General features: G+C 46.7%; 8 protein-coding genes across 8 annotated transcripts; 2 read left to right on the top strand and 6 right to left on the bottom strand.

The window, feature by feature from the left end:
• Positions 1–414: 414 nt before the first annotated feature.
• Positions 415–1,262, bottom strand: N7471_001749 (uncharacterized protein; the record flags this gene model as incomplete). Its single annotated transcript, XM_057274470.1, has 3 exons — positions 415–628; positions 699–925; positions 996–1,262. The coding sequence occupies 3 exons, from the start codon at positions 1,260–1,262 to the stop codon at positions 415–417; spliced, it is 708 nt and encodes a 235-aa protein (XP_057142649.1).
• Positions 1,263–2,351: 1,089 nt separating this feature from the next.
• Positions 2,352–5,228, bottom strand: N7471_001748 (C2H2-type zinc finger protein). Its single transcript, XM_057274469.1, has 7 exons — positions 4,984–5,228; positions 4,179–4,908; positions 3,871–4,071; positions 3,703–3,792; positions 3,555–3,605; positions 3,364–3,491; positions 2,352–3,312 (listed from the first exon to the last, which is right to left on the bottom strand). Exons 1-7 carry the CDS (start codon positions 5,166–5,168, stop codon positions 2,421–2,423), a joined length of 2,277 nt encoding a protein of 758 aa, XP_057142648.1. The 5' UTR covers positions 5,169–5,228; the 3' UTR covers positions 2,352–2,420.
• A 161-nt stretch (positions 5,229–5,389) lies between these two features.
• On the bottom strand, positions 5,390–6,354 carry N7471_001747 (fumarylacetoacetate hydrolase family protein; the record flags this gene model as incomplete). The annotated part of the gene is made up of 3 exons (XM_057274468.1): positions 5,390–6,011; positions 6,069–6,146; positions 6,199–6,354. The coding sequence occupies 3 exons, from the start codon at positions 6,352–6,354 to the stop codon at positions 5,430–5,432; spliced, it is 816 nt and encodes a 271-aa protein (XP_057142647.1). The 3' UTR covers positions 5,390–5,429.
• A 341-nt stretch (positions 6,355–6,695) lies between these two features.
• On the top strand, positions 6,696–7,952 carry N7471_001746 (uncharacterized protein; the record flags this gene model as incomplete). The annotated part of the gene is made up of 4 exons (XM_057274467.1): positions 6,696–6,894; positions 6,946–7,012; positions 7,162–7,399; positions 7,470–7,952. The coding sequence occupies 4 exons, from the start codon at positions 6,696–6,698 to the stop codon at positions 7,950–7,952; spliced, it is 987 nt and encodes a 328-aa protein (XP_057142646.1).
• Positions 7,953–9,120: 1,168 nt separating this feature from the next.
• On the top strand, positions 9,121–11,343 carry N7471_001745 (uncharacterized protein; the record flags this gene model as incomplete). The annotated part of the gene is made up of 6 exons (XM_057274466.1): positions 9,121–9,349; positions 9,399–9,478; positions 9,550–9,836; positions 9,912–10,229; positions 10,298–10,440; positions 10,502–11,343. 6 exons carry the CDS (start codon positions 9,121–9,123, stop codon positions 11,341–11,343), a joined length of 1,899 nt encoding a protein of 632 aa, XP_057142645.1.
• A 544-nt stretch (positions 11,344–11,887) lies between these two features.
• N7471_001744 (MFS transporter) lies at positions 11,888–13,793 on the bottom strand (the record flags this gene model as incomplete). Its single annotated transcript, XM_057274465.1, has 4 exons — positions 11,888–12,580; positions 12,653–13,149; positions 13,205–13,391; positions 13,467–13,793. 4 exons carry the CDS (start codon positions 13,791–13,793, stop codon positions 11,888–11,890), a joined length of 1,704 nt encoding a protein of 567 aa, XP_057142644.1.
• Positions 13,794–14,835: 1,042 nt separating this feature from the next.
• On the bottom strand, positions 14,836–16,842 carry N7471_001743 (fungal specific transcription factor domain-containing protein; the record flags this gene model as incomplete). Its single annotated transcript, XM_057274464.1, has 5 exons — positions 14,836–15,162; positions 15,250–15,538; positions 15,596–16,317; positions 16,373–16,683; positions 16,740–16,842. The coding sequence occupies 5 exons, from the start codon at positions 16,840–16,842 to the stop codon at positions 14,836–14,838; spliced, it is 1,752 nt and encodes a 583-aa protein (XP_057142643.1).
• A 2,216-nt stretch (positions 16,843–19,058) lies between these two features.
• N7471_001742 (arrestin domain protein) lies at positions 19,059–20,956 on the bottom strand (the record flags this gene model as incomplete). Its single annotated transcript, XM_057274463.1, has 3 exons — positions 19,059–19,538; positions 19,606–20,642; positions 20,671–20,956. The coding sequence occupies 3 exons, from the start codon at positions 20,954–20,956 to the stop codon at positions 19,059–19,061; spliced, it is 1,803 nt and encodes a 600-aa protein (XP_057142642.1).
• Positions 20,957–22,148: the final 1,192 nt, after the last annotated feature.

Raw genomic sequence — 22,148 nt, 5'->3', positions numbered from 1 at the left:
GCATGCGTGATATTGTTTCTCACAACAGGACAAAAATGATTACGAAAGGAGTCTCATTCAATGAGGAGTACAACAACGACGGAAGGCACTTACGGTCCGTCCCGTGGGAATAGCTCACCCGATTTGCTCTATAAACCACAATTGGGTGAAACAGAATTTGGGGAAGTCCTGTCTTTGTTTGAGATGAGCAATTTCCAAGTACGCACTGTAAAGTAGAGATGTAGCTCTTTAATGGGTGTGAGTGAATATAATCATCCGGTTGGGGTTTGGCTTTTTAGTAAAGATCGATCTCATTCAGGAATTCTGTTGGAAATGGAACGTTGTATTGCCTATGTATAGTTGATCTGTTGATGAGTTAACATGGATGGGCTTGACTCAGTTGCTGTATCTGGTGCACACTGGGAATGGACCCACTCAAACCCTCTGCACCGCCACTTCTGCCTGCATTCCGGTGCCAGAGGCACTAGCGTCGGGCGACGCCTCGGCGTTGTCCGTCTGTCGAATGAATTGCACCTTGAACTCAATGGTAAAACGCCCACGGGGCAACGTCCAATTGCGATATTCACGCCATGGGCGGTAGCTGAAGGACAGGAAGCATCGCACGAGGAACAGAGCCAAGTGAATCAGTCTAGATGCCCAGTGGGTGTTAATATGTATTATCAAGGAATAGCAGAGAGGATATTTTCGGAATGACCGACCCGAACACCACAGCCAACCAGGATAAGACCTGGGCGATATGGATGAGCCATAGGGGCACATCTGCGTCCCATCCGGAGCCGTCGAGGTCCAACTCCAATAGACTATTACCGATTGAGAATACGGCGATGGCGAGGTCCAGGATCAGGTTCAACCAGAGCCAGATAGGTCGGTTCCAGAGATACAGACGAGCCAGATTAAGGAACGAGATCAATCCGGCGGCCAGGAGCTGTTGTCGCTGTGGTCAGCAGCCTATTTTCCTGGTGAGGAGTATATATATGCGTGACATCAAAACATACCGTCCCCAAGAGGGCAAGTAGAGTACCCTCTGGTGGCATGGGGCTGATATACCCAAATCGGGCAAGAAATATGAATATGATGGTCAGGTCCAGAACAAGGATGAAGACCGCGAGCAGTGCCGAGCTCCACGTCAAAATGAAGATGGTTTTGGTGCATCGTTGTTGATGTCTTTCCACAATGGGAGCGTATCGTTCACCATTCGGGGATCCTAATTCATCGGCTGTGGGGTCCAACAGCAGCGGGGTATCTTCAGTGGTTCGCGACATTATGTCAATAATGGGATGAAGAGGGCAACGTCGCAATATTAATGGGAAGAGAGTCGAGAAGTTGTCGGGTTATCATGACTAACCTACTTAGGTAAAGGTCGCGGAATGACTCCCAGGCACCAACCAAGCGCCAACAGGGTAAGCACTAGCTCCATCACCGTTCCGGGATATACTGTCGGGATAAAAACCAGAAGATTTTCCACCATCATGGATAAGTCAGCTTGTCCATTAGTCATGTATCGTGCACATATAAATTGCTACTCCATTTATATTCCGCTTTCCAGATTGCGGACTTTCAAAGGCGTCCATTTACTCCAAAAAAATACTATTAATGATCTCTGCTTTTCTCCCGACCCCGACCTTAACGTGGAAATGGAAAGATTACGTGATTTAGAAGCCAAAACCGTTGCGGCTTGGGCTTTACCTCTCTAACTTAGCCTCTTTAATACTCGTCCCTCATGTTCACATTACCACGTCCTCCAGATCAAATCCCACTAATGCTACATCGTTTTAGGGCTCACGGCGTGAGACAGCGCGCGTCCCCCAGTCTACATAGCAACCCTAATAGCACGCGCGCAGCTCGTTCGCCCCTGTTTTGCCTTTCTCGGCCTGGCTTTCCTTGGCCTTAGTGTTCTAGGCCTTTGTCTACATGTATTTGCACGATCTGTTTCGATGATTGCTTCGCGTGCTGTTCATTAACGCTCTTCTTATCATGATTCTCTACGACGTAATGCCACGGTGGCTTCACCGAGTTTAGTACATAATCAATCCATGTGGGACCTATGTTACCTGGCCGCGTTGTCTGTAATCCCCATAGTGGAGCCCCCCACTTTTCGCCCACAGGGTTCATCTTGGAATCGCTCTGGTTTTCAAATAATAATTTCTGGATGACTATGTCTCTATTTTCTAGTAATATCGCGTCAGTCGATATTAGATATATTGATTTATAAAGAAATGCGCCCTACGTTGTTATTTATTAGATACAATGCGGAAAATTTACGAAACGAATTGAAATATATTTCGAACCCTAGTAGTTTCACTTGCTCTTAATACCAGATATTTGCTGGTCGAATTATCTGAGATACCATACTGCGAGATGCTGGAAACCCCGAGAGGAGGATTCACACCGTAGTGAATTGATACACAAGGGTCCTAAATTTAGAAAACATTATCCTGCCCCTCGATAAGCGCAAGCAAGGTTGAAGCAAGGCTCAAAGATAACTTCCAATGCCGTATGCTCTTCAGGAGGCCGATGATCCCGAAGACCTGGTTCACAGCCTTCCGCTCGACTTGAGTGTTTCTCAAATCTGCCGCATCGATTTCGCCAACATGCACTCCAGCTAGATCTAATTCTGGAAAGCTGCGTTCCATGATAGCTCCGTTGCTGCCATTCCCGATATGCCCAAAGCAAAACCAGATGATCCCACAGTGGTAAAGGGACGTGGGAATCTGTAGTGGACACTCAGACCCAATGGACATTGACTCGAAGTGCTTTCTGATGCAGACAGCGTGTATTAGAGATCTGGTCGCGTCCTGGGAATTTGCCCACTGTTGAGCATATCCAATGGCTTCTCGAGCTCCCTCTGGGCCGTCTCTACCGCAGGCTCGCTCAAGAGCGTCAATATTTGAGTATAAGAGAATGAAAGTGGAGTGCCAGAGAATCCTTAATGGATATGCCCAGGCCTCACCAGGAGCGGCAGCCGATAGATGCGTCTCGTACCAAGATAGGAGCAGTTCCTGGCACTTCTCGGCTGCACGGGGGGTAGTCGAGAAAGTTTCCTGGCACTCACAGGCCACAGCACTAATGGACTCAAGAGAGGCACAGAGTTGGAAGTCACTCGTCCCTCGAGGACTTCGATTCTTCATCGACCTGTTCCCAGCCTGCTGGGTCTGTTGCAGAATCAGCTCGCGCCACGAATTTGCGTTGCTTGCAGCAAACACCTCATCTGAGGAGATGATTGGTAGACGCTCAATCGCAGGACGTAGGCATGGCTCATGATGATGAATCTTCGCTAACTCAGCATCAAGTATAAATATTCCGAGCACAGCGCTGTAGGATATTAGTGAGGTTATATCGACTGGGTAAAAATGGTGGGTTCACCGTTTTCTCTCCTCTAGGGAGATCCAATGCTTCCACGAGGACTGCAATTTGTCATTCGGGAGGTTTGCAAGGGTTGCAGGTAGTTCTGGTGATGTTGTATGCGTAAGTAGTCGGACTCTGCGAGCAAACTTGGCCATAGTCAGCATTTCCAATCGTCTCTTGTCGAGACAAGATGGTCTGCCAAAACTCACTGCAATTATACTTCCATGAAAGGCCTCAATTCCGGCCAGATCTTTGGGCCGCTACAGGAAGAAAGCAGAGGTATTAAGTTAGCCTTTGCACATAGTGAATCATTTGTATGGTAGAGTAAGAGAATTCTGTGGCTGGAAAAGTACGCACTCCCATAAGAAGACCGAATGTCTGTCCTAGCAAGGCCGACTGAATGGCCACGATTTTTGAATCTGGACGTTGAGTGATCATAATGTCCCACTGAATTTCCAGACTGTCGATTAATATTGCTGTTCAAGACCGATTGAATTCCCGAAATGGACGGGCCATCTGACTCACCGAAGATAAAACTGCTTTTTGAAGTCTTTCAAAAATGCTAATCCCGTGTTCGATTGCTCGTTCAGAGCCGAGAAATAGACTCCCTACAGAGCAAATGGACAGAAGAAGAACGGCATTCTGCGTAGAGGGCAAGAAGGATGGCTCATGGATGATAGGAAAGATGGGATGAAAATGGCAGAAATACGCTTGCAGACAGAGATGCTACATATCAGTCAGCGCCTTACTCCTTAATTTTCCGTCCTCACGCATTTTTACCACTTTCGAGGACTGGGTGGTGGCAAATAAAGAACGAGGGTAGTAGGGCTTACTAGAAAAGTGGTTGAAGGGAGAATACCGGCTTGCACACGTTGCTGAAGACGTTGAGCGAGCTCGTGGCGATATGTATCGTCAATTTGATTGCAGTTATTCGCTGGGTCTGGGGATATGACGCCCGACGTGGCCTGCTCACAGTAGGTGTGCCATTTTTTCTCCGTTATTGCATTCCCACTCGGCGCCAATCCCGCGTTCGTTGCCTGTTGGTCAACACTAGATGATCCAGTGGCAAGCGGATTCTCATCTGCCATCTGATCAACAGTCAAGAAGTCTCCACTAGTGGCTTGTAATAAGGATGAGTTCAGGGCATCTAAGTCGAAGTTGTCATCCATCAACCAAGAATTCCATCCTGAGTCTAGCTCGACGCCGAGTATATCCGACAAACTCAGGGTTTCGTTTATCTGGAAATCACCAGCTGGATCCTGTGAAAATGAGATAGGAAAACCTAAATCCAACGAGTCGTTTGTATCAGCGTTCGCAGACACATTTGTCCCCACACGTTCTATTGTGCCATTTGAAGGCGTCCTTATCGTTGCGATATTACTCGTAGATGGTGATGAATATGACGGTGGCAATGGATGGCATGGTACCGCAGCAAACACTTCCAAATCAGATTCAGTCGTGGGGGGAGTGACATGAGAAACGCCCGTTGTCTCTTGTGAATGCCGAACGTCCCCCGATCCATCTCTTCGGTAATGTGACCGTGTATGGCGAAGCAATGAGTCCCTAAATCAAATTATGAACATCATGATCAATTTCTTTTTCCTTTAGTTGGTCGGTTCCGTGAAGTGCTACACTCACTGTCTGCTATATCCCCGTCCACAGTCCGCGCAAAGGAATGGCTTTTCTTTCGTGTGGGATCTATAATGCCTGGCCAAATGTTCCGCTTTGGAGAACTCCTTGGAGCATACGGGACAAACGCGGTCCTGCTTGGACGTCTTGGGTCGCCGACGGCCCACTGGTCGAGAGAAAGCACCAGATTGCATTATCACCACACAAGCACGTGAGTTTGAGCTAGTTGCTAATGCCTGAATTCTGATGCTAATGCTGAGTGATGTGATGGTGGGAAGATGATGATGCATCATGGTGGCGGGAAGGTGCGAACTACGGATTGTGGCAACTACCGTCCGCGCATTAATGTAAGTGCGATTGTTTTCTTGTTTCTCCTTTTCCACTCAATTTTAGGATAATGTTCTGCTCTTCACATCAAATTGTAGATAGTACGCAATATTGAACCCACAGCGATATCAAGGATATCGGATTTCATTTTTGACGGACGCCACACCTTCGATCTCCACCTCCACCACGTCCCCAGCCTTCAAAAATTCCCGATTGAAAAATCCCACGCCAGCTGGTGTGCCAGTCATGATTACGGTTCCCTTGCGAAGAGTCATTCCCCGTGAGAGGTGGCTGACAATTTGCCGGACACTCCAGATCATGTCACTTGTACTGGTCTGCTGCTTGACCTGCCCGTTGACCCGGGTAACTAGACGGAGATCCTGGGGATCGGGAATCTCGCTGGCCGCAACAATGGTATGTCCAATAGGTCCAAAATGATCGAAGGATTTGGAATAGCCAAATTGCATCCCAGACGCCTCGGGGAGCTGGAAATTCCGCGCAGACAGGTCATTTCCGGCCGTATAACCCAGGACATACTCCAATGCCTCAGTCTCGGAAATATTCTTCGCATCTCGGCCCACAACGACAGTCAACTCGCCTTCGTAGTCGAGCATTCCACGAGCGTCGGGGTGAATTTCAATTGTATCAAAAGGACCAGCCAGCGCATCGGCCGGCTTGACAAAGATAGGAGGATATTTCGGAACATTCAGCTGAAATCCCCGTCAGCAAGCCATGTAAGACTGGTTAAAATATATTGGAGTACGTACCTTGGCTTCGTTTACGTGACTCTGGTAATTCAAGCCCACAAGGATGATGAGCGGAGTACGATCAATGGGGCAGAGTAGCTGGAAGGCTGTTAAAAGGGAAAAGGGGAACTTGTTGGACTACAAGACCTACTTCATCAACTTGGACAATCTCCTCAGTGGCCAGCAGCTTAGTGAAAGGGTCACCAGTCAATCGTCTGACTTCATATGTGCCACCATTGGCGCTGAGTAGATCCCCGAAGTGGATCCGATCTCCTATGGCGAAACGGACCAGTCGCTTGAAGGCCATCTCTAGTATGGATACGCGGAGTGTAATGATGAAAGATATTAGAGAATGCAGATGCGTCTCAACACCGGATTTGGAGTTCTTCTGCAAAAAAGCAAACTGGATGTCATTACGCGACATTGAATTTATTTATGTCCAGCCTGAGGCGGTTCAAGTCCCCGCAACTTAGGTCCCACCGCGCCGGCATGGCGAAGATGTGGTGGGGCCTTTGGCTGTGGCCAGTATAATAATGTTCAACCACTTCTACTCATCGCCTGCTATTAGTTTCATGCAACAGTTCACATCACCTTTGGACCTTCTCGACTTATTCAATTTCCCATTTCAGCATCATATCTGTCCTCACAATGGAAGTCACGCAATCGTCGGTCCAGGCCAACCACGGAGCCTCCGTGCCCGACACGAGCGCCTCTCAGGAGCAAATGTCTCAAGCGGATTGGCTCCAGTCCAGGGGCATCAAGGCCGAGGACCGTGTTGAGTTGGCCAGGCTCTCCCATATGCGATATCAGCATCCGGATTTGGACGTATTATCTGGATTCATGCTAGGTTTGTGTCACGTAGTTGCCCGATGTGTCGAATACAAACTAACCCTTATAGATTTCGGAATGGCAATAGCAAAAAGAACCGAGAATGAAGTCTGGTTCCGCGGTTATGGAATCGATCAGTATGTTTACTATGCAACCAAAGGACCGAAGAAGTTTTTAGGAGGAGTATTCGCAGTTGAGTCGAAGGAGGAATTCGAGAAGTAATAGAAATTCTTGCCAGTCTATCTCAAAAAGTAACGCTAATCATATTTGATTGATTCACTTATAGGACTTTGAAGATCCCAGGAGCATCCCCAGTCCAAAAATTATCTGACGCCCCCGGAGGAGGTGAGATGGTGACCATCGTGGATCCAGACGGCTTTCCCTTCAATGTGATATTTGGCCAGGAAAAAGGAGAAGATGCCTCTACACCTCCTGCCGAGAAGTTGAAAGCCAACTATCCAAACGAGAAGCAGAGGCTTCGTCAGTTCAACCGCTTCGAACGTGGCCCTGCAGCTATACACAAGGTTAGTTGACTTTCGGTTCTCTTTGACATGATCTTCTATCCATACTAACGATTCATCGTGTTACTGTTAGTTGGGCCACTTTGGCTACTCTACGGAACACTTCGAAGAGCTCCTCTCATTTTACACCTCCCATTTCAACATAGTTCCGACAGACCTGCTTTATATGGAACATGACGGACACAGAATGGACGTGACGACATTTATGCACCTGGACCTGGGTCAAAACCATACGGACCATCACTCTTTCTTCCTCGGGGCCAGCCAAACAGGGTCTCACGTTCACCATTGCTCCTTTGAGGTTTTTGACTATGATACCCAGCATCTAGGACACCAATGGCTGACCAGTAAGGGCTATCGATCCGTCTGGGGGGTGGGCCGACATATTCTTGGATCCCAAATCTTTGACTATTGGTGGGACCCAGCAGGAAATATGGTTGAACACTACGCTGATGGTGATCTGGTCAATGGAGACACTCCAATTGGAATTATGCCGGCGGGCCATGAGTCATTGGCTATTTGGGGACCAGAGGTTCCGCTTGCTTTCCTGCAGTAGTGTTCTCGTATGCAATTTTCTGGCAATGAGTGAGTGCTTTTGAGAAAAATTGTTTAGTTGCTTTATTATTTGTGTGGGACTATTATTAAACATAGCCTATTGATGATAAATAGTGACGGTATCTATGCGGGCCTTGATCAATTATATGGTTATTTATGCTGGATTTAATCTCTTAATGCCACACAAACTTTCATCAGGCTCTATCATGTGCTCTCGTAGGTACGTCTTGTGGTGTAGTGGGGGATCTACTGTCGGAAGGTCTTTGTTGTTGATTGATTGATCTGTTTATGGGCTCTGTATTGTTTGCTTTTAGGAGCACATGTATGGAGAGGTTGGCATGTTGTATGATTCAAGATCAGATGGAGAGACTTAACACACTCTGCGTGAATTCGTGGATGTCGTTCTATGATTACTGTTTTCTCTGCATGATTTGATTTGACCCAAGGACCAGAGAAGGAGATTCATTCTCGTCAGTCTGCTGTTCCCACAGTGGGCTTATACCCCTTGGTCTATCTAGGCGTCCTTTGTTCTTCTAACTTGGATCCCTCCATTGATGGTTGTGATCGCTGTTCGACCGAATTGGCATGATCTCCCTCGTTCCTCGACCTATCTCTGCCATTAATGTGCCCCATATCATATTCAATTATAGAAATTAAAATCTGCAAAATTATCAAAAGGGTTGGATGACCAAGTGTTGAGGTAGATGCCTCAGGGTTCATTCAGTTATCAAGATGGGATTTTAGATAACTAGTTAACTAGTTAGCCTTCTTCTTTCTTGCTGAATCAATCACTTTCATCAGTTCATTATCGTCTGTAGATCTTTAGATCTCATCACCAAGAAATCGAATAATGCCACTAATTTAGCTAATTAAAATTTTCTATACTCCTCTAAGATACCTCTTCCATAATTGGCACGCGTTAGTTATTACATCACTTTTAATGCAGCTGTTTGCGGAGACTATGTGGGACCTAATTGTTGAAACGACTCTTTGTGGTAACAATATCCGATGTTCAATGATGGTGCCAGAAATGCCCCACCACTATGTAAACAAGGTTTGGGGGTGTCTGCAATACACAACACCGAAGGTATATATAAGCTGAGGAAGGAACAGGCATTGAGGCGCGAGATCAGAAGTTTCAAATAACTTTGTGATCGTACGCAACCAAAATGTCGTCTGACTACGCGTTGGAGACTACAGATGTCCTCATATGTGGTTGTGGGCCAACAGGAGCTATGCTCTCTGGCTATCTTGATGGTATGGCGGTCCGGAATATCGTCCTGGAGAGAGAAAACGACGTTACGACAGACCCAAGGGGAATTGTTCTTGACGACGATGGCATCCGCTATTTGCAGGGTCTAGGTCTGTATGAACATGTTTATACGGACATCGGTTCTTGTACGTAGCAAAGTCTATCAGAGTGGCAGCATTCACTAATGATCGACAGGTATCGAAAAAGTATTATTTTTGCCAGGAGAGCAGCAAAGCTTGGCCACAAGACCCATCTTTGGCTTCAATACTGCTTCTGTAAACCTCCCTCTTTTCCTTTCAATCTTGTGGTATGAAATTTCCCCAATGCTAACAAGCCTACGATTCAGTCCGAAGGATATACGGGACATGTCGGCGTCATAAGTCACAAACAACCTGCGCTTGAGAAACACCTTCGTTCCATCATCAAGGGATCTCAGCACTCGCAGTTGAGGAGCGGATGCACCCTTGAGTTAGTCCAGGAAGATAAGGACTGGGTATACGCGAGCTACGTGGATCCTGAAGGAAATAAACGACGCATCCGTGCTCGTTTCTTGGTTGGCGCGGACGGAAAGACGGGCTACGTGCGCAAGCAATATCTGGAACCACGGGGAATTAAAATGGAGTGGGCCGAACAGTGCGTGTTCTAACAGTCATCGCTCCCTGTATGGGAAACCCTTACAGAGTTCCTTAAACTAATGCGAGGTTGCAGGTGTCGCTATGAAGAAACTTGGGTAGCTTTGAACTGGGAAATCACCCTGCCAACAGCAGAAACGCACCCAGACTTCCCACTTTGGAAGCTGGGGTACTCTTCTGAAGACGTGTACAACCAGTTCTTCCCGAAGGATTTCCGGTTCCTTTGTAACCCTCGCCGACCAGCAGTTTGCGGCCGATTCGGCCAGACCAAGGACCGCCTTTGGAGGTTTGAATTCGTGGTTCAGGCTGGTGAAGATCCACAAGAAATGTCTGAGCCACACAAGATTCGAGACATCGTATTCCCCTACCTTTGTCATGCAGGGTCCCGATATGAGTAAGTCTATGATCCATGAAGAGAGTGAGAAGGATCACCGAGATCCCCCATCTAACAACGCGCTGCAGCTTAGACAAAGACGTCGAATTTCCAACTGATTGCGTCAAGGTCCTTCGATCCCGTCCATTTCATTTTGCCGCAAGAAAGTGCAATAAATGGGCCATGGGGCGGGTCATCTTGTGCGGCGATGCCGCTCACGTCTTTCCTCCATGTAATCTAAACCTTTTTGGCTTGTATGAAATTCACGGCTGACTCATTATTTCTATCTATAGTCGGCGGTCAGGGAATTGCTTCCGGCTTTCGGGATGCTATCGCTCTTGCCTGGCGACTTGCCATTCTTACTCGGTCCCGCTCGACTCGACTAGACTACGAGCAGGTACTCGTGGGGTGGTACTCTGAACGCAGCCAGCAATTCCAAAAGTCACTCAACACAACATTGCGAAATGGACAATTGGTAAGCTGCACCAACACAGTGCAGAACTTCATCCGGGACTGGGCGCTATGGATCATGCAAATGATCCCCCCAATCAAGCATCAACTGGAACTTGGACCCCGGAGTGAGGGCCCAGTCAGGTACACCCACTCAGATGGTATGCCGTTTTTGTCCCACCTCCACGGTGGAATCGCATTTCCACAAACATATTGCACTGAAGTATTGGAGGTCGATCATCAGGTTCGCTTTACCGATGATGTGATATTTTCTAAAAGGAAGACCAAGCTCTTCCAGATTGTTGTTTTGCTTGATGAGCCACCCCAGGCGATAGCGACAATTCAAGAGATGGATGGTATTGATGGCCTTAGCGGTGGTCACTTATCTGTTGATGAGGCCACCCTGCTGGTCCAGGCTAAGACCTGCCTCCCTAATGATGAGAACATCGGCGTTGCTAGTCTCTCGCTGTTCAGAACTGCCACTGCGAAGGAGTTTGAAGACTCCGACTTGTGCGTTGGACGGCCAGAACCGCACGGCTACAACGACTCTCAAATCTGGAATGTAATGCGAGGAAAGCGATTTGTTATCGTCAGGCATGATCGATTCGTCTATGCCGCTTGCGATACGAGGGCTGAATTGGTTGAAGCCGCAAAAAGTTTGAGAGAGTCTCTGCCATTGAATTGACTTGTACTCTTTTCCCGGTTCATCTAATCGCGAAAAGAACCATGCATTAAAGCTAGCTCGGTGAGAGCTCTGGAACTGGCTCACGGAAACAATGAACTCGTGTATGGATCCGGGTTAATTGCTCGGTCTAAGGGGAGAGGTAAAGAGATCTCTAGCGGTCGGAACGCGGCTAGTGAGCAATAATGGCTTTCAGGCAGAAAGCCATGACGGTTAGCATCTAGAGGCAATCAATTATTCAATGTATCGTTCAATGAGATTTCAATTAACATGTTGCAGTTTAACATGTTGCGTATGTTTATGCAAGCGCACCACCCAAGTGAAGAAATAACTCGAAGCCAAATGCCGAGCTCGCTTCTCTCTCTCTCTTCCATGCGTTTTTGTTGAAACTGCATGAAGTGAAGTTTTCTCAATTTATCACGATACACTGTTGTTCCGGCGACCTCTAGAGTATCTTTACAATTCATCTATTTCCTCTCCACTTAAAAGAAAGATAAAGAAAATTCGCCTATATTTCAATTTAGGATACCTTCATCAATCCGCCCCACTAGTCATCGTGTTGAGCAAACTTGCTGCTGTGCCGAACCCGCTTCCCAAACTTATACAGAAAAAAGGGATATGGTACGAATAGCACCGATAAACACCCAAGCAATGTACAGGCCCAGCCGACACCCAGGTTGAGGAACATTTGGGTTGCAAATAGCGGAAAAGCACCACCAAAAGATGATCGCAAGAAATCGTTTCCGGCAAGAACAGAGGCTGCATATTTTGGATACGCACTTGCCTCGTAGCAGAAGATGCTGTTGAAAATGAGACAGCTTCCAACTGAGAAGAGCACCGAAGCAATTATAGGAACAATCCAATGGATACTTGCGAAGTTTCCAGTCCACCCAAACCAGAAAAGTGATATCGGTAGACACAACGCTCCTAAACATGCTGGAGGAAGATGTTCTTCCGGGGAAAGATAACCATTCTGGTCAATATGCCTAGATTGCCAGCGAAGTTTCCAATAGAAGTACCCCGGAATAGCGATGCAAACAGCCCCTATGAGGATACCTAAGAATGCAAGCCCATTTTCTCCTGGATTAAAACCGCGTTTTAATTCGAAGACAATAGGAAATGCTTCGAACCAAATATATAAGATCCCATAGATGAGGGCTATGTAGAGGTTCATCAGGAATACGATAGGTTCGAAGAAGCACAATTGAAACGGGCGAAAGAGTGCTTCAATAAGGACATCCTATTAAGTCTATTAGTCTCTCTATCATCTTGATGGAAGTATTGGTAAACGGATTCGGGTACTTAGACCTACCCTGGGATAAACACGGGAGATCTCAATCTCAGCCTCAGATGCATACCTCTGATCGCCGGTGATATGGCGAATACGCCGTGCACGGCGACTGAGGATATTAGACGCAAATGTTTCGGGAAGAAGAAGGAAGAGAACCACAAGAGTAAAGCCAGATATCCAAAGTAACTCCCAGATAGTCCATGTCCAACCTTTGGCGGAATATGCAAATCCTCCCACCAGAGGCCCCAGCACAGGAGCTGAAATAGCAAAGCATCCCCAGATTGCAATCATATAATCACGACTTCTAGCGTCCCAAATATCCGCCATTGAAGCTCCTCCGGTAGCAAGGACAGGCGAGCCGAAGAAGCCGGTTAAAAATCGAAATGCCAAAAGCATACCGATATTCTTCGCGTAGATTACTGCGAACTGAAAGAAAACGAAAACAGTGAGTGTGAAAACGTATACTGGACTTCGTCCCACAGCAGGGAGCTCGGATATAGGTGCCCAAATCATGGGTCCTGGAGGGTATTCCGTTAGAATTGACTAAGAAAGACCAATCGGTACGCAGCTCACCAAGTCCGTATCCGAGCACAAATAATGTTAATCCGAGTAATGCAACTTCTTGACTCACATCAAATTGCTTCGACACTCCTGGTATCCCAGGTGTGTATATAGCAGAGCCAATGTAGATAGCAAATGTGAGAAGCCAGATGAGGGAGCTGACGAAGAGCTTTTTGCTGGTACTCCAGTTTTGAGGGTTCTGGAAACATCAGCTAGAATTCTCACCTTGCAGACCGAGAAGCGTCGTGAATATATTTGCAGAATGGTGTCTCACCTCGCTATCATCGGGCCCTGCCCAGCCGATTATCACGGGTGTCTTTTCTTTTGCCCCGCGCCACGGGCCTGCCAAGGCACTCCTCAGCGGAGGCCTTCGTCGGCTCCGGTATGAAGCTTGCGATACAACCGTGTACAGTCCATACGATTGAGGAAGTTCTTCATCGCTAGTCGTCGAAGTTGCTTCATGTTGTTCAGCCTCCGCGGGTGTTTGTAGGTAGGTACGCCAAAACAACTCCTGAGTCTCTTCTGGGTATGGCAAGATGCGTGTACCGCTCAAGACGCGGAGCAGCTTTCCGAAAGCCGAGTCGCGAAGGGTCTCCCTCATGTGGAAAACTTTCTAACAACTGATGAGTTCAACTGACTAACCAGGTTGGCCATAAAGTAAGAATTTCAATGTCCGTGAAGGTACAAGGAGACAATACAACTTTATATTTCCATCTTGCACAAGGCAAGTACAGATTTCATATTGTCATTTATTCCGTGTCTTACCTGCCAAAAAAATCCGGGGTTGGCGCAAAATCCATACGTTGACCTATGAAACAAGTAAATGGAGGCTCTATCATTGGCCCATCACGGAGGTATGATTTCAGTCTTGACGCCATCCAGAAGGTTGATGGTCAGCCAACTCGAAGGGAGTGGCATAAAACACGGGAGCCACCAAAGAAAACCAGGATCTAGACCTCATCAAACGCGGGTTTGGGCGGGATTTTCCCCACGAAAAACCCTCCCGGGGTCTTGATCATCAGCACCACCGTCCATGGGTCTCTCAAAATTTCGTTCCGGCCCCAAGAACAGTATTGTCATATAATTCTGGCAAACAGATTATAGAGCTGACCCTGATGCATACTGCGAAAAAGAAGTTCCGATTCTGCAATGAAGGGTGCTTTCTCCCCTCTTTACTGCCAAGACCTCACCTCGCAAGGGTCAATAGGCGGTCAAAAGAGCAGTTGCAGAAATACTCGTAACTTGCATAACTTACACGATTCTTCCTGTAATTTATTGTACTCCAGGGCTGCTTTGTATGATATTAGTCAACCGGGTTGAATCAAATGGAATAAAATGAACAATCATATCCGATGCATCCCTAGACTACTGTGCTACTAACGTACAATCTGAACTAAAGGCAGAATGTGGAATCTATCCGATGCGGGATCTACGGAAGGCGAGTCCCACAGAACATTGATTGACTACTAGTTTTACCATGAATATAGATGCTTTAATAATTGGCGGAGACTAAAGCGGAGATACGGCGAGAACGGTAATATATAGGTTATCGTGGAAGCCCCAATATCGCACCGTAATCCCACTCATGTATGATCTTACAATGCCCCGATGCTTAGTCTGTGCGCGCGGGATTTTCAAACCCTTCACTCAGTCTGGTACGGTCGTTCGTTCAATGAGTAATGGTTGAGGCCAAGCTCCCGCAGGTTTGCCAGCTCCCACTCGAAGGTCCAAGTTGCAACAGGATCATCTGGAAAGTTCACTTGGTTGGAAACAAAGGACTGACTTCTGATATGATTCGAAGGTGAAAGAAAGGTTGTGTCGCTTAATTGATCTTTGCCAAGCAATACTTGAGAAAGGTGGGTTATATCTGTCGAATCATTGCCGAAAGCAAAGTGTAAATGGCCAGCTTCGGCAAATGCTTCCCTAGTTGGTGCGGTTGTGGTGTTGAATTCCAAGTCCATATTAACGTCCTGTTATTTTGTTAGATTGTGGCACCTCGGGCTCACTAAAGGAACCACTATTGGAGTCGCCAGGAAACCGTGGATGATATCACATACTGTATTGGTAGTAGTCTTTGAAACTGGTAACATATCTCCCCGCCCATCTTGATTCGATTTGACGAAGTGTGCCCGATACACAAAACTCTCCGCTATATCCATCACTTTTTGGAATATCTCAAGGAGCAGCATTGCAAGAGTTGAACTACTGATGGTCAGAGCCGATGAGAGCGAGCCAACAATCATGTGAAGCAGATGAAGATCATCCGAAGTATCAGGGGCGTGTGGATTTTGAAGAATGTTGACAAATATAGTTAGAAAAGCTGAAAGAGGATAGTATGATACGCGGCTTGAACAGGTTAGCGAGTAATAAAAATGCTTGGTGGGATATAGAGACCAAACGCACCGAATCAAATTGTTGCGAATTATACCCGATCGTTCTTCAAGGCTGCCTAGAATCCTCGCGGTATCCCTGGCAGCACTGATACATACTATACGGCTTGAGGTAATTCCCATATCGACGGTGTTGGGTTTATGGTGCAACTCATTGTCCGTGATCATTGTGCCTCGATAGCTTGAGAGTCGATGGAGTGTTGAGAGACAATTATAATACTCACAGTGTAGTAGCACTGCTGATGGAACCAGATAAGTGCTACAACTTAACGGCCGCCCGGGCTGAATAACCCCGTCAGGCAGAGAGTCTCGCCACTCGATAACCTTCTTGTTCAAACGGTCCACCACCTCGATCCTCTCTGCCCAGGAGGTGGACGACGAACAACGGGGAGAGTATAGCTCGCTGTAAATTTCACCTTCGATGTTGCTCAGCTTGATAAGATTCTGAAAGTACAAGGAAGCAGTAGTAGTGTTGTGATGAGAGAGTAACCCGCAAGATCCAGGTTCATCAATCTCAATTTCTCTGTCGCTGATGGTTGGTGGGCGCCCAAGCCGAAGACTAATGATCTTATCAAAAACGTAAAGTGCCCAGAAGGTGTTATTCCGCTCTTGAATCTCGGCAGGGTCTGGGCCATCCACCTTCCGATGTAGTCCAAGGACAAGAGAGAGGCGGGCTGCAACTCCGATGGCCATATAGCTTGCTTCAACGTTCAGTAACATCTCTAACATAAATGCCTTCCCTCAGGCAGTCAGCCGGGTCCCGTGGAAAATGGCCGAGAAAATTACATACCATGCCAGTGAGGGCTTGAACAGCCATAATTTCCCTACAGCTAAACGCGAGCTGGGTGAAAACGCTATAGCAGTTTCGGAGATAGCTCAATGCATGTCCCTCTCCTTCGGTCGCTCCCTTAGTATGGGGAAAGCAAGGAAACATGCTTATCTCATCTTCGCATATGAGTCTTCCGATGCCAAGCACGACGTTGAGTGTCGCATACCAAGCGGGGCTTGTTGGAGGATCGGTTGTGTACTGCTGCTCATACAGCCGCATGAACTTCTCCTTGTTATAGAGAGGCAAACTTGAATTCACAAATCGGAAGAAGTCTTAATAAAGACTGTCAGTCTTAAAGTTCTCTTCCGAACGCAAGGTGGGGCCTTACAGTCGACTGCAACATCTGCGGAAGCTTTTGACGGAAGCGCTGCTCGAACCTCGGGGGATAGATACTGCAACATGCTAACCATCTCCTCGGACCGACCAAGCATGTATTTCCTAGCCTGGTTCAGAACGAATTCTGCGAGCTCTGTGGAACCAACTTGACAAGAAATCCAGTGTAGACCACGAGGTGAAAACAGTGAGAAGCCTGACGCTGGGCCTAATGTATCAGAAATTGTAAGCCAAAGGTCCGCGGCTGTCTGAAGTACCATATTTACCAATAAACGAAGAGCAGCCTTTCTGATCGGTCAAAAAAAGGGATAGTCCTTCTTCGTCGGTAGCGGGCAGACGTTGATTTTCTGAATGGTCATTTAAGGCGTCAGGAACCGAGGCAGACAACATCGACTCTACCCGGTCAAGCCGGTTCTTCATCTCATCAATCGATTCTCTTCCAAAAAGAATTAGTTTCTTTCACTCCAAGATGAGGGATTGAGAACTTCACCGATGTGACCCTGGTAGTTTGACGGTTCGCCTTCGGTTTGCAGGCGAGAAATTACATATCTGCCCCCGCTGTACGCAGCGAGCACATTTCTCGCCGTCCTTTTTACAACGGACCTGAAACAAGACATAGCGATCAGCAAAGAAGCCTGCAGATACAGAAAGTATAATAACCTGTCATACCTTTGCCTTCCTGCACGCCTCGCAGGAAGCCCGTATCGAATTGATAGCAAGAGATGAAGGCATTCTCCTTTACGCGATAAGCATTCTTAATCAAGCAACAACAACAGTGTAGACGGTGAGTCTGGTGTGAGGAAGATTAGTGATAAATTGCTGTAGGGTTGGCTGTGGCCGTATTGCCGCCACTGGGAGAGACCATTGTATCATAAGGTGAATCGCAATCAAATTCACGAGATTCGTGGTTCGGTGAGACAGAATTTCTGGGGATCCAATTTCTGATTGTCCATTTTCAGAAAAAAGAAGTGTCTGGAGTCGTTAAAGTTGTATGGTTTATGGATCGCTTTCGACCACAAAGCTAAAATCTGAACTAGCCGTGCTAAGCGTACCACCTTAGTCTCCACACATATAAATAATGCTTCCACTAAACAAACTACATAGATGTATCTTCACTAGTTACGTAAATGGATTTCTAGTAGGTGGTCGATTAGTTGATTATGTTTGATTCGTATTGCTTCTCCTCACGTATCCTTTTTCATCTCCTTCAGTGTCTAGGGGCACTGTTCTGTCTTTTTCCTAGAGACTTGGGAGGAGATACCGAGTCAACGGTCCCCCACAGCCCACCGTACTTTAATCTGCTACTTCGCTGTTCTAGACAGTTGCTGGTTCTTCCATACAACACAAAATGTCGCCCGCCACCCCAACATACTTGCTTTTCGCCACTTTGTGGTCCCAGACAGTTGTGGGTTCCACACTCAGGGAGGCCGTGGAAATACTCATTACAGCTTTCTATTATATGATGAAATGGATATTAAGCGGCCCAAACTGGTAATTACAAAGGGTGGCATGGCATATAGCTCTCTCCAATTGCAACCCGTAGAAATTTTGATCCTAATTTACTACCTAAAATTGATATGGAGAGCGATAGAAGGTGAATTCGGCGCTTGATTAGTGGATGTCAATCATAGACCAAGAAGCTTATCTTGGGTAGTCAGTCGGCTAGACCTTCTACCACCTTTCCCCTAGTGATAATTGTCCCTGTCTATTTCCTCAAGATTAAGCCGATGCCGCTGTGTCTCTATTACGAACAAAATTTGTATTGATTCACTTATATCCACAGTACATGAAATAACACCACCTAGCCTCTAGGATCCATATATCGTCATGTTGGTTAATCAGATAAATTGCTCACCAGGTTGAGCCATGTTACAATCTAGCTAGCACGAACCGCTAGTCGGTGAAGAGCGCTTTATGGATGGAACGTGTATGCAAATTTAGTAGTGCAGATCTTGTTGTGTTGAAACCCCAATGTACCAAAAGGCGGCTGAAGTTTTCAACCTTTTTCCTAAGGCTCTTTGAAACGTCCAATTCAAAAGTTTCACTGTTTGAATTGATGAAATATTAGATCCACAAGTGCTCCAAAATTGATTGTAGGAGAATCATGTCACAAATAGGGGGGAAAGAGAGGAATTATAATGGTAAAAGTTGATAATCAAATATATTTAGAATTGCCAACGACAATTCTCTCTATAGAATTAATAAGGGGCTCAGTTACAGGATAATAAGCAAAGTTTGCCCATACCGAATTCCAGTAATTGAAATTCAATTGAACGACAAATAAAGCACTCACGCCAGTGCAAGGCCCGTCTGATTAGCCAGGCCAACCATATCTTGGAGGGGAAGTCAATGATAGGGGCCGCAGCTCTGTATCTCCAGCTGTGCTTCGGGCCGAAGTGAGAGGACGGAATAGTTGTAAAAAATGACGAGCATTACCATTTCCCTCACTGATATAGGCTTGGGGAGGTGGTTTGATGCCACAGGATCTGTCGAAGAAATTGGATGATAGCGTTGATCTTTCTGAAATTCCTTTGTTGATAGAGTTGTCCTGTTGCTGGAACGCGGCTTCCTGTGCAGATGAGCTCAATGTTGATAAAACAACCGGGGCACAATCACATCGACATCTTTGCACTGCACACGCGAGGTCATCACTTTGCACCTCGTATGCTGGAACAAAAATGTTGGCCGGAGTGGCCTTACAAGACAGTATGCGAAATGGAGATTGGAGAGTCATCTCGACTGGCTTTTTCCAGCTTGGGTCGCCATTTTCCAACTTTGAGAGACTTAACACAATCTGCACAAAATGGAAGTTAGTATCATTTTCAAGGCTGTTGACTTTGCATTATTGAAGATTATCACACCTGGATCCAGTGATTGACCTTGAGGCTTGCACCATCTGTGTCAAAATTGAGCGACTGAGTTTTGTCCCTGCGCTTCATTTCAGGACAGCTAGGCAGCTGAACCTTCAGCTCGATTTCAATATCGTTTGAAATATATCCCAGCAAATTTGCGCTGTTACCCTTCATAATTGATGCCTTGTCAGTGCCTCCCATGCCACCATCAGAGATGATGTGCATTTCACTGCCAGGATAGGTGCTCACATCCTCAAGTCCAGCTTTTTTTTCGAATAAGAGTACCTTCTTTGGGGGTAGTAGTAGGCGGCGAGATATCTTGCCACTTGTCCAATGTTGCACATGCTCGGTCACATATACTTTAATCCAATCACAAAATAAATCGGCCATAGGGGTCAATTTTAGGCTGATGGGGATTCGGGAGCCCAAGGAAAATGATTTTCCCAAGATATTCACCCCGTAAGCGAGCTGATCGCGCCAAATTCGAGAAATTGTAATGGGCTCACTCAGCTCTAGTGAGCTCTCTGTTGGTAGACGAACGACAGGAATGTCCAACTTGCCGGTAAGAGTGGAGTGAGGAGGGCCGGACGGTTCAATAGCAGCTTCCAGGTTGTAATGAATAGAGCTCAGTTCTGTCGTGATGCTTTCCGGTAGCGAGCCATCAACGAGAAATTCAAAGCTATACAGATAATCACCCGCGGGAAATAATGTGTAATTGGGCTGGCACTGGGCTGCGTTGCATTTTAAACACTTCCTGGAAACTTCCCCAGAGCAGCCTGGCTGGAACGAGCAGCTTTTCACCCTCTTTGATGCAAGCGACTTGTTGGTACAGAGAAGTTCATCCGTGCTTGCTATCACATTGGCTTTCTCGCTTGCCGGGGACGCAACATCGGAGAGTTGAACGAAGTCTGCCCCAAAAATGTTGCGCTTTATTACCGTATCCCCGCGGTCGATATAGGTCACACCTTGCGTGAATAATGTTCTTTTACCAACACAGTCTGCTGCTTGGCGAAAGATGATAGAATAAGCAGTAAGAAGCGGGACTCCTGGATCGTCGTGTAAATGAGTACATACCTTCTGGCCTTTCCATCTGTACCTGCCCCTGAAAGCGGACCCAGATCTTCTTAACCTTGGTGACTTCAGTGAATTTCAAGCACAATTGTCCCCGGAGGACAGTGCATTTCTTCGTGCTGGGGTCATCCTTCATGTATCCCTCGAGAAACAAGACGGGTTCGGTCAGAAAAATACTAAGATAAATTCCTTGACTCGTCGCAATAAATGGCGCTTGAGTTAAATTGGGAACGAGTCCTGCGGAGTCCGGAATCTGACATTTTGATGCCCGGGGCAGGGTGCGCGCCATGAAAGGTGACGTGGCCGAAGCGGGGATTTCAATATCGCGAAAGAAAAGGGGGGGGGAAAGGAGAGGAGCAAAAAAGTGAAGGATGCAAATGGTATAGACGCTCTTTAAATGATCTAACAGCGATTAGGACCCACGTCCTAGACAGAATTCACAAGCACCAGCTGGCTATAGTTCGTCTGATATACGCTGGATCTACCCAGCTATTCTTACCCAACTCATAATTTGATGGCTTTCGGAGTGGAAATCCTCTGGAAATCCGAAGAGTACCATCGCTCCGAAGAACCTATTAATTGAGTTTTCAAGAGATAGGGTGGAGGCTCGCATAGCCACTTAGTGAGGCAAATCATCGCTTTCTTCGAGAACTATAGAGGGCCTGAGATCATCGATCGATCCCTTGTTCCCCCTCTTTTCCTCTCAAGAATATTTTAGGTCGACCTGAATGGTTACCCAAAAAGGACCATGTGGTTAGAGCTTAGGCACCCATCTCGGCATATGCCTTGGGTGTGACGTCTAATGTGTCCACCTGGGCAGGAAGCCACTTAGTCATGACTTTGTTGTCTGTGGCTTAATTTTTTTTAAGGTTTATAATCCGCCGACTCCAGATCTCAGCCACTTCGGGACTTGTGGTGGCGACCTACCCCCAAATTGTCGGGGAATTCGGGCGGGTCTTATCAGGGCCGGTAAGGGCCGTCCACAAAGGGAAAAAGGAGGGATCACAGAGTTCCAAGGGCGTCCACAAAGGGTAAAAGGAGGGATCACGGAGTTCCAAGATGTCCTATTGTTCCACATTCTTACTCACTATGGCCTAGCACTGGGGTTCGTTAATAAATCATATTATCATCTATAGTAATGTGCAACCGAAACGGGATGTGGTTCTTCAATGCTTCTCCGCCTCTGATTCCACTCCATACGGAAGCATAGAATTGTGTCGCTCCGAAAGCCATTCTCTACTGCCTAGGCCATTCCATCTTGAGAAATAAGCAGCATAGCTAGAAACACCCAGTCCAAATTTATTTCTAGGAGATATGACGTAAATCTTGCATTCAGAGTATATATAAAAACTGGCGAGGGTGGTATACTGCAATGTTCGGGGAATATATATTTTCACATCTGCAAGTGCCTTGCATTTTGACATCAACCTACACGGCATTGACAAAGGATTTATCGTCTTTATCAACTCAGCACGTGAACG

Source organism: Penicillium samsonianum (genome assembly GCF_028829775.1).
Source record: "Penicillium samsonianum strain IBT 33392 chromosome Unknown utg000001l_segment0_segment0, whole genome shotgun sequence".
Taxonomy (NCBI): Eukaryota; Fungi; Ascomycota; class Eurotiomycetes; order Eurotiales; family Aspergillaceae; genus Penicillium; species Penicillium samsonianum.
This window is presented reverse-complemented; position numbering and strand designations above follow the sequence as displayed.